At 42.8% G+C, this 12,134-nt stretch overlaps 1 protein-coding gene across 2 annotated transcripts in view; it reads right to left on the bottom strand.

Moving 5' to 3' along the window:
- The window catches only part of CRTC3 (CREB regulated transcription coactivator 3), a 104,177-nt gene that overhangs the window by 43,890 nt on the left and 48,153 nt on the right, over positions 1-12,134 (bottom strand). For both annotated transcript variants that reach the window (XM_018566471.1, XM_018566470.1), the window contains exon 4: positions 2,715-2,776. In XM_018566471.1, coding sequence (XP_018421973.1) covers positions 2,715-2,776 — 62 coding nt within the window. The remainder of the gene's footprint in view (positions 1-2,714; positions 2,777-12,134) is intronic.

Raw genomic sequence — 12,134 nt, forward strand, 5'->3', positions numbered from 1 at the left:
AGCTCCACACGCTGTGCGCCGCACCTCCTCCCCACCTCACGCTCGCCGCTGCCAGACCCGCCCGCATCCACGCTCTTCACGCCGCACCTCCTCCCCGCCTCACACTCACCGCCCGCCCACATCCACGATCGGCACAGGGACGCGGGGAGATGTAGTAAGGAGGAGCAGGTGTGGGGGGATGACAGCCGCCGATAGACAGGCCCGATCTCAGAAGCAAGTTGCTGGAAGACTGCTCAGGTAAGCCTGCACTTTCCCACACATGGTGCTCTATAATGTATTGCTGGGATTTGTATTCCTCTATAGCTGATGGTACATTGTGCTGTATATTATACATAGGAATACAAATCCCAGCAATACATTATACACTGTATGTATAATGTACTATTGCTGGGATTTGTTGTACTCCTCTATAGTTGGATAATATTCTGCACTGCGCTGTATAGAGGACTACAAACCCCAGCAATAATACATTATACAGCGCAATGCAGAATTCCATTAGCTATAGAGTAGTACAACAAATCCCAGCAATAATACATTATACAGTGGTGCAATGCCGAATACCACTGGCTATAGAGGACTACAAAACCCAGCAACAGTACATTATACAGCGCAATGCAGAATACCACCAGCTATAATGTACTATTGCTGGGATTTGTTGTGCTCCTCTATAGCCAGTGCCATTCTGCATTCATTGCTGTATAATTTTACACTTTCCATTTCACTATATTGCGCACCACACTTTTTAAAAAATGTTTTACTTCCACCGCTCCAAGTTTGCTCCTGTGATGGACTTCAATCTCAATACAAACTAGTAGTCCCATCACTGGAGCCATTTTTTAAAATGTATTTTATTGTTTATCCGATTAACCGATTAATCGAACTTAATAATCGGCTAACTAATAGATTTTGAAAATAATCGTTAGCTGCAGCTCTAGATGAGAGCTTCCTGTAACATCGTTCAGCATGACCGGTTTGGTGGTGGGTCAGTGATGTCTGGGGAGGCATATCCATGGAGGGGCGCACAGACCTCTACAGGCTAGACAATGGCACCCTGACTGCCATTAAGTATCGGGATGAAATCCTTGGACCCATTGTCAGACCGTACGCTGGTGTAGTGGGTCCTGGGTTCCTCCTGGCCCACGACAATGCCTGGCCACATGTGGCAAGAATATTCAGCCAGTTCCTTGAGGATGAAAGGTATTGATACCATTGAATGGCCCCCACACTCTACTGACCTGAATCCAATAGAACACCTCTGGGACATTATGTCTCGGTCCATCCAACGCCCACAGGTTGCACCTCAGTCTGTTCAGGAGCTCAGTGATGCCCTGGTCCAGATCTGGGAGGAGATACCCCCAGGACACCATCCGTCGTCTCATTAGGAGCATGTCCGATATTGTCAGGCATCCATACAAGCAAGTGGGGGCCATTCAAACTAATGAGTACCATTTTGAGCTGCTGCAATGAAATTTCAGCACAATGGACTAGCCTGCTGCATCATTTGTTCACTTTGATTTTTGGGGGTGTCCTTGAATTCAGCCCTCTGTAGGTTGATAACTTTTCATTTCCATCAACCGATGTGGCATCCTTTCGTTCCTAACACATTACCCAGTCCAGTATACAGTAGATATCCAGCATGATATTTTTCCCCATTGAGATCTGATGTGTTTTCAAAGTGTTCCTTTCATTTTGTTTGAGCAGTTTACATGCTTCTGTTGACACCAAAGGGGCAAATAATGCCTTCACTGGCAGCACGAAATGTACTCAAGCAGTAATAGGATTCTACAGCTGGTGAAGTTAAATTGGACAACTGAACCAATGCCAGTCTATGACAAGCTGTTTCTTAAACTGATGTCCTGAAATCTAAGCTTTGGCAAATTTCACACAGTATGCAAGGACGACAGGTTTCCTATTTCAGGTGCTGACGTCAGATCAGACTCCGTGCAGGATGTCTGCCTTTCAGTTAATCACTAGTTTTATGCTCAGAACTCAATATAGGCGATATAAGCCAACGGAATATACAAGGCACTAATCAGTTATTTACCTCGAGAAGAACCAGCTACGACTCTCCAAAGTCACATTTTAGAAATACCGGCCAAGGGTTAAAGCATGTATTTCTAAAACAGGAGAAGAGTCATAGGTTGTCTCTGTCTGATCTTACTATTTCAAATTGGATAGGACATGCCGTTCACATTATCAGCTTTAATTACATGGAGCAAACAGTGCTGATCTTTGGAAATAAGTAGTTTCTAGATACCAGATTATAATAGTGTGATTAAACAAGATAACTGCAAACATTCAGGATAATTGGCATCAATAACATAACATCAGTGGTCTATTATACCACCTCCAACCTATGTCTTGTTGCGGAGACTTGGTTTACATCACAGCTGCATTCAAGATTTTGGGAGGCAGTAATAATGGTCCTCAGCCGCTAAAAAGTGTTAGTTGATGCTTCTTTTTTAAAATCAGTATTTTCTTAAGCAGTGAACACTTGAAAGCCACACTTGAGTACACAGGCAACCTAATGAATTCTTTTAAAAAATTATGTTCAAGACAAATGTCTTTTGTGATGGATAACTAAATGAGCTTTGAGCAAAGGGCTAAATCAAGTCCAGAGAGCAATCAAATACATCCCTTCTGAAATAGGAAGACATAGTATTGGCATAATTGGATATTGTATTTCCTAGAAAATAAAGACTTGTCACACTTACCTTCTCCAGCTATTATCAGGTGGTGGGGAGAGATAAACAGATGCATAGGGAGAGCTGTCACAGTGATTCACAGTTAAGGAAAAAGTCAGCAAAGTACACAGCAACAACAAAGCATAATCAAGAATAGACCATTTAATGGTTTGGGTGGCATCCTGAACCAGGCCTCAGACATTATCCAGGCTTCTTCAGATAAACAACAAAGAGTCTGAGGGCACGGAGCCTGGAACAGGAATCCTCAGCATTTCACAGTGGGAGCTAATCTTCAATTACTCTGTAACTAAATCAGGGCAAGGTACCAAAGCAGAACAAAAGCTAGAATTATAGTGATTTGATAAGTATAAATGGGGACTCCAGAATGATTTCCAGCAATTAAGCCAAACAATAGACATGTCACTTAAAATGTAACTCGTGAACACTCATAAATCCATGAACACTTCCAGTCCCCTCTAACAGCTGCAGCACTGCCAGCCTTATCAAGTGTAACAGACATTTACAAACTACATTTCCCATCTCTGGACATCTGGCGCCATGTGACCTACTTAATAGGACTATAACCTTGTAACATTAGAGCCAGGGAAGTGGGAAAGACCTTGTGCAGTATTCTTTATCACTGCCAGCATTCAGAGGAACCTGCCTTTCTTGTAGAAAGCCAACAGGATAGCTTGCCTGCTAGGCACCGAAAAAATGATTACCAGATGAAGAATGCCTGTCACCAACAGAAAAACAAAAACCTAAAAGATTGTCATATTCTAGTACTTACCATTACCATTCTGGGAGCAACATTGTATATCTGTGAAAAGGCTACATTTCATATACAGTTCACCAAGGCTGGCTACGGGTAGCAAAATCTCTTCCCTCCGTGAAATGCTGTATGTGCAATTTAATAACAGGAAGTCTCAAAAATCTGCAGCATGCTGGAAAATGTAAGATTAGTGTTTAATGGTCCTCCTAGCAAAGCACATTCCAGTAGACACTCATGTAAACCGTACATTATCTTTTGTAGAAATAGGCGTCTCTCTGGAATGATTCCTATATATAAAAAACGGTTTCTGCACAAAACACCACTTCATGTAAAAAATAATCGTTAGCTGCAGCTCTAGTTTCAAATACTTTTAGTAGATGTTACTGAAAGATATGGTATGTGCTTGCACTGTAGATTGAAGGATAGGCACCAAAAGTAAGATGAAATCCATGTAGACATAAGTGAGACAAGACCTTCATGCTCAGATGTAATTCACACCAGTGCCAATATCTTTAGTCCCTGTTCACACTTTGGCACTGTGTAAACGTGTGCCAAAAGCACATCATGCTCTTGTTATTACTTGTCAACGGCAAACGGGCACAAACACGTGACGTGGCCCAAAACACAGGTAGCTCACAGCTGAAAATGCTGCATGAGTTTCGATGCCACATTTGTCGTGCATACAGCAAGCCAACTAAAATGAATGGGCTGATGTGCAACAACAGCAGCAAAAATGCACCTGAATGCTTATTCACACATCACAAACTGTTAGGGCAGGTTCACACCATTTTCCGGACCAGATGTGGCCTGGAAAATGGTGTGAACCTGCCCGCAGTTCCAGTGCATTTCAGACCAGACAAAATAAGACATGCAGTATTTTCTAGTCTGGGACGGACTGCGCTGGTGTGAACAGAGGCCAGAAATAGCATAGGGCTACATTAGGATGCATTTTGGGTCCAGAAACAATCTGGTCTGGTGATGATCTGGATGTGGTGTGAATGGGCCCTTAATCCTACACTAGAAAAGGAAGCCCTTGATAACTCAATGATAGGCAAACCGCTTCTAAGAAATCTAGTAAGAACACTTCCAAGGTTTGGACGGAGATATGCTTTAAAGAGATCCTATCAAGTCTGTAAAGGTTTCCCTTTCTGTAATAGATAGGGTTGCCTTAAGGTAAGTGCATCCCCAGACTGAAAATCACGAGGACATTGAGTTGGGAAGGACCTTAAAAAATATACAGAGTGTTTGTGGATTGCAGGACTAATTATTTGAGGCTGACTGGCCGTTATTACAATCCAGTGTAATATACTGGCAGGTATATTGGTGTAACAGTCACTTTACTTCCACTGATGGGTGATTATCTGATAAATGGTAATCATTATTGGAGGGAGGTTTCCCTGTATAAAGAACTACAGTAAATGAGAGCTATCTATACTAGCTTGAGTTTGGCATTTGTTAATCTATAACTATGACAGCTATAAAAATGTTGTTGTGAGCAGTTCCTTTAATCGTCTTTCACACTTTATCGGATTCGATTATAAAGAGCACAGGAACCATATTTATAGTTATTTGTTTTTGGTATTGCCACAAATTTAATGATTTGTAGACTAGATGTCAGAGAGCGGTCATTAGCTTAATGCATTTTACTCTCTCAACAATTGTTTAGAGATCACCCATATAGGAAGTGCAATGCTTGCAAGAGGTGAGTTGGCTCAGACTTCCACTGTGAGAAGAAGCAGCTAAAAGGATAAAGCTAAAGTGCACTAAAAAACAAAATGTACTTATCCTTTTAGCTCACCTTTCCCGGAAGCACAATTTACCTTGATCAGACAGCCAGGACTCAGCTGTTGGTTTACATCCAGCACTGAAAGTCATTGGAGTCCTGCCCACACATACCCATTACAGCCCCATAGACCACTCCCTGTCCCATCAAGGGACTCAGACCTGTATGGAGCTGTAATGACAACCAAGAACAATGAGGGGAATTTATCAAAACTGGAGCAGCTGTGCATAGCAACCAATCAGCTTCCCTCTTTCATTTTCAAATCTTAACTGAACAAACTGAAGATAGAAGTTGATTGCTTGCCATGCACAGCTGCTCCAGATTTTGATAAATTCCCCTCAATGTATTGTATTGCTTTTTACCAGTCCTTAGATGTGACAGCTTCTTCCCTTACTTGCACCTAGTGATCCTGCTTTATCTGTCCTTAGGTGAAAACAACCATTCACTTTACTGTAGGGCTGCAGCTAACGATTATTTTCATAATCGATTTACTTTACTGTATCTATGAAGGACAGGAAGTGTTTTGCACTACAGAAATCACCCTTTTAGCCATCTCCATAAAAAGAGAGGGGGTTCTGTAGTAGCAGAGAGAACTGGGCAGGACTGATGACAAGGTTGGCAATTTCAGTGCACAGTTATCAGCTCACTACAGGAAGTTAGGAGGTTAATGGATTTTTGGCAGTGGTAGTATCAAATGGTATGTTTTGCTTTAATAAAATAGATACAGATCAGAAAAGCTTTCAATAATGAATTTAACAGACCAAAAGGAAGCAAATAAAAAGTTCATGGTTAGGATTTACAGTCACTTTAAATACCTGTACCAAAACTAAGGATGCACCCAAATTTCAGCCGCCAATTCGACGACAATGGTACTATGGGCAAAATGGCAATAGTAAAACGGCGGAAAAAACAGTGAATCACTTCTCTCCTCTCCACTGCGCACCGGCTGCGAGCTTCAGTCTGTGTCGCCTCTGATCCCTGCTGCTCTTCCCCGCCTGTGTCAGCATAGGCAGTGGGGATCGGAGGACACAGAGCCGAATGTGAAATATTTGCTGATCCTTCCATGTACTGCTCAAACATCGGTGTGATCAATTCTGATCACACCAATGTTTGTAAATAACTGAGGACATAGTATTTAGTTACTGTATCCCCAATTATGAATGAACAGGAAGTGCTCTACATCAGTTCTTGTTCATTCATGATTGTGGACATAGTAACTGATACTCAGTTTATGAATAGACAGGAACATTCAGTAAAGAGGCTTCCTGCTCATTCATAACAGGGGCTGCAGAAAAAGAATCTCTTTTACTATTTCAAAAGCGAAAAGTAGTTCCCCGAAGCCCCTAACAGTAAAGTAAATAAAAAAAACCCATAAAAACAAAATCCTTAAAAATGATATTAAAAAGGTGAGCGCCCACTGCTGCTGGACTGAAGACCCGGTAAGTAAAACAGCTTTATCTGAGCCACCTAGACAAAATGAATATTTAACACTTGCAGTGCAGGGAAAGCCTAAATGCAAGGGTAAGTTTTTATTTTTTAATTGCTGGAGTTCTTAAAAATAACGTTCCAGACAGTTTTGCGGATTTGTAATCAAAAGCATATAGGATTCTTCTAGATTAATTTGCTTCTAATATGCATCACAAGAGCAAGCTGTGTGACCATTACAAGCCTAATACTCATGCGGATCATTAAAAGCATCCAAAAAAAAAATCTAAATATACAAAAAATTGTCACCACAACCCATTTGCAATAACTCAATTCTTGTTCTAGGGAGGAAAACGCATTTATATATCCACCCAGTGCAGTTTGACTGAGCGTCTGGCTCCAGCAAGTAAGAGGTTACTTGTAAAGAACCAAACAAACACATTGTAAAACAGACAGGAAGGAAGAGTTTACTGAAGTCGGAGTGCATTCCCACTAAGGAGTCCAGCTGCGATGCAGGGATTATTCGACTTGAGCTGTACAAACAAGGAGTGTCTTTGGCAATCCATATTTCATCTTTTCAGAAAAAAAAACACTCCCACTCATTGCTATGTCAACACAGGCTGGAGATTTTGTTTTGTCTCCAAGAACATTTCGAGAACTAGAGATCTGCACCGCTGTACACAAGGGCTGCCGCTGTATGCAAAGAATGCATGATTTCAGGCCGTAGTCTCTGTGTGCAGCAGATGAATATACAACCTGTCAATAGTAAACGTCACACTTAAATGAACAATCTCGGGGTCAACCAACCAACGTGTTTTACAAGTCTGTACAGAAAAAGAGATGACTTTCCCCTAGAGCAAGGAAGGTCCTCGGTACCTTTCCCTCCATAAGGCGGTGCTTGTACCTGCTCGCCATGCAGCATTCCAAGAGCTGCAGGCAGAACTTCAAAGCGTTCGGCTCTCACCAGGCTCTCAAAATGATTTAAACTCCAGCAACACAAACAATATCTCATGCTTAGGAAACAAACAGCCCTGAAGAACTTCTTGTACTTGATGTTTTACCGGGAAGACGGCAGCAAGGGACTGCAGAGGCTCGGCACAACATGGAACTTCAACATACAAATGCTACTTGCATCTTTTATTTTGGTGGGTGTTCAGCTGGATAAATAGTTTACATGTATAAAAGCCACACATAGACACATGGGCACTGGTAGAAAGCAAATGACATTAAAGCAGAATTCTCTCCATAAGGCATCCTGACAGCTAGAAGGGAAATTTTACTTAAAAAATTAAAACTGTAAGGCCCGGTTCACACCTGGGCGTTTTGTAGCGCGTTCCTACGCTCTGCAAAACGCTCAAATATCGAAATCCCATTATTTCCTATGGGTATGGTTCACACCTGGGCGTATTACAGGCCGTATGAACGCGCTACAAAACGTCCTACGCCCAAAGAAGTACAGGAGCTTCTTTGGGGCGTATTTGCTGCGCGTATCCATTGGGATACAGCCAGGTAGCACTCGGAAATCCGCGTCTGTCGCACGTTTAACCGCAAATCGCGGTAAAACGTGCGCCACGAAACGCACGACAAACGCGCATATTTGATACGCCTAGGTGTGAACCCAGGGTAAAAAAAAAAAAAAAATGGTAAAAGAGACTATAGCATATGTAATTGCTACACAAGCCATTTTTGCAATTTAATGTTATTAAAAATGACGCCGCTGTAATTTCCTAAAATTGGCAACCTGGAAGTATTCTTTACACAGTTAGTGTACAGATAGCCCCCAGAACTGTCATTTCCTGCTTCTGTGATTGGCTGATTTTGACAGACGTCTGCACTAACATACAAGGAAAGTTTTAGGTATCCCTTGCAATAGGAATTTCATTTTTAGTGACCATGGTGAGACAATACCATAGGGCAGGGCTCAAAATTTCCACTGGCGAGTGGAAATTTGAGTCTCAAAGTACCGGCCTGCTGACAAGTCAGACACATGGCTCGCAAACCGTGTACCTGACTTGCGGGAGCAGCTACACGGTCTGCATCTGTTTCGCATGCAGGCCGCAGAGCTGTCAGCTCCTGTCAGCTCTGGCTTCCTTCGGCCGGAGCTCTGACAGTTCTGAGCTCCGGCCGAAAGAAAGTATGTATTAGTGAGGTCTGCAGCAGACCCCACTAATCACCACTAGAGCACCAGGGATTGATCTGCCTCCTCACAGCCTCCTCCCTGCAAAGACGTGACCAGGTGAGGGGGCTCGAGGGGGGGTGTATTATTTATTATTTTGTGTGTGTGTTTAATAAGGGGGGAGTGTATTATTTTATGTGTGTACGGGGGGTGTATTATTTTGTGTGTGTAGGGGGGAATTTTATTATTATTATATTTGCGCAGGGGGAGAGGTAACGTTGGGGAGTGTATTATTGTGTTTTAGCGTATGTGTAAATTAGACCCCATTCACACCTATATTTCAGGTGTGATTAGGGATTCCTGTGTCAGGAACTTGCGTTTTCCTGCAGCAGGAATCCCTAATCTGCCATTTACAAGCGGCAACTATCATAGGATAAGAATTATCATAAGATAATTTAGGAGAATGTGTTTAGGGGCAGAGGTTAGGTGGGCAACTAGCGGCGAGCAACTCTTAGTGCCTGTTCACACGACGTCCGTTTTGTGTGCTGACCTGATCCGTACGCTCCTGCATTCAAAATGCATCCCAATGTATCCCTATGTGTTTTATGGGCTACAGTTCTCACGTGCGCAGTCCGTTCAGGTTACGACAGAAAAATACTGCATGTCACATTTTGTACGGTCAGGAAACGCAAACGCATCAAAAACGCACTGCACTGCAGCTAACATACTATCAGCCCCACTTACTGGAATGCATCAAAAACGCGGCCAAAACGCACTGCATCAGTAGCACCGCGTCTGCAGATCCGGACCTGATCAGGACCTGAAACTCAAGTGAACAGGCCCTTAAGGCCTGGCTAGCAGCTCATGACTTGAAATTTTGAGCCCTGCCATAGGGTTAATATTATTTGGGATTATTACTTTGCTCATTAGAACACAAAGTCCACCATGTGGTTATGATGACCCCCTGCCCTAGTAGTATATGCTGGGATATTAGAACTGCTTTAAGAAAAAAAAAAATTCTACTGTACGATCGCACGTCTTCCGTCGAACAAGCAGGCTGGAAAACCCGCCGAGAATCGTACGATTCTCTGCGGGTTAGTGGCGTGCTTGTTCGACAACTGCCGAACGTGCCGGTGTACGCACGCGCACACTGCCCGTTCAGCATTGCAGTCATCGCTAGGCCGCCCCTCAAGTACGATCATCGCAATTACGATCTGCCTGTCCAAGATGGGCAGATCGTACGGTTTTTTTTAAAATTACTTTACAACCCTCGCAAGACAAAAGTCTTGCGAGGGTTGTAAGTGTATGGCCAGCTTAAGAACATAATGACTTCAAATATGAGCTTGCTAAAAAGAACGATATAATTGATTCTAGGGATGCACCGATACCAAGAACCGTACTCAGTACAAGTACATTTCCATAAATTGTCCCCTTCAGTGTGCCAAATTTCCAGCATACTACTAAATCATTTAGCAGCTTCAATAACACTTTAATGCCTTGAAGCACAGATTCAAAGTCTAATGTTACTCACAGACTCCAGCAGAACATTCTGCGGGGAATTTATCATAGCAATTGCGAGTGTTTGAACTTGCACAGAATATATTTGACGCACTTTCCGCCAGATTGATGTTGCTAGTGTAATGTTGTTCATAAATGAGATGAAGACTCCAGGAAAGAAGACTTGTAACTCCAGGCAAAAAAGCCTAACTGCCGCTTCTTGAAGAATTGGTCATGGGGGCTTAAGTTGTGATTGTTTTCTTAGGTGATGCTCCAGTTTCAGACAGCCGCAGAACACGTGCAATTGGAAAAGTAAACAGGCGCACATGATAAGACAGATTTCCACATAAATTTTTTTCTCTCTCTCCCCGTGATTTTTTTATTTTCTGTGTACATTGTACGGTACATGCAGTGCACACACCTGGCCCATTAAGGATGTAACTCCTGTGCAAAAAAGCAGAGTATAACTCAACGGGCAAGGACTTAGAGAACAAAAATGCGTCAGCGGTGGAGATGCCAGCAGCGGGGAACAGCCCTGAGAACTGAAGTTTGATCCCTGGAGAAGAGCACACATGTACGGTATTGTGTGACCTAATGTACAATTATGCTGGGCACATTGGAGCAAAAACAAAAAGATTTACAAAACAGTTTGCATCCTCATTAAGCAGGAAGATGGTGTCAAATCACTCGCTCTTCCTCCCCACCGAGGCCTGCGCTGCCGCTGCTTAGTGTCCAAGCAAAACCATTTACAGTCACAGGAAAAAACATTTAACAATGTGAACTGTGTGCCCCTTGAATGGTGGTACACAGTGCTGGCCGCACCTCCCTATTTCACTTTTTTCTACCATTATTTATTGTGCGTACCTTAAATATCCTGGCATGTACCCCCGTTTGGGACCCACTGCTATAGCTTCATGTCTAAAATGATTCTTTAAAATAAAAAAAAGATCTGTGGCTTGCAAAAGAACGATTATGTCATGTCCTTAGGAGCAGTTTTTCTTCCTTTACCAGAGAAAAAGCGCTCTACGGTTCTGTTACCTCACTCCATCTAGAAGCCACATCAGAAGGGGCTGATCCTTCCATGCGCCATTCTGTCTGACAAATTTCTTTCACAGCCTTACCTCGAATTTTATTGCCTCTCAGTATCAAGCCACTGCAGCCCTCCACTAAACAGGTCTGAATGAGCAATGCAAGCCCGTCATATTTACCAAGCAAACAGTATGCCTCATTGGGGAGCTGCATGTTCCAACACACAAATAAGCGGTTAGCAGTTAAAACACGGTGTTAAAAATCATGATCTAGCCAATAAAAGAATAAAACATCTCATAATCATTTAAAGACATCTACAATAATTCCCAGAAAATTAGATGAATCATTCAGCAATAAATCACTTCTGAAAAAGGAGGGCAAAACCCCAAATACAAAAGGCCAACCAGCACAAAGCTCATCTTTATTTGCGTCACCGCTACAAAGGTTTTGGAAGCCGTTCCGTTTGTGTCCCACACACAACTCAAACATGAGAAATGCATGTAATATTACACAGTATGATCAAATCATTTCTAAGGCATTACAAATCACAAAGAGGGCCAGCATAATACTATAGTTAAACAAGGATGCAAACACAGGCCAAAGCATCATCTGGATTTCATACAGGATCCCACTGACTTCTCTGCCGTTACCCACCTGAAACGCAGGGGTTCTGTGACAGCAGCTGCAGTTAGTGACAGCTGAGACATGTGGCGTTGTGATTACAGCACTACGGTCTCAGTGATCACACAGAGCAGACGAAAAATGTATGTTCTTCATCTGCTCTACGGGCTCTATGGCGAGCTCCTATGCCGAAAAACACGGCGGGGG

Source organism: Nanorana parkeri, unplaced genomic scaffold (genome assembly GCF_000935625.1).
Source record: "Nanorana parkeri isolate BGI_ZX_2015 unplaced genomic scaffold, ASM93562v1 scaffold951, whole genome shotgun sequence".
NCBI lineage: Eukaryota > Metazoa > Chordata > Amphibia > Anura > Dicroglossidae > Nanorana > Nanorana parkeri.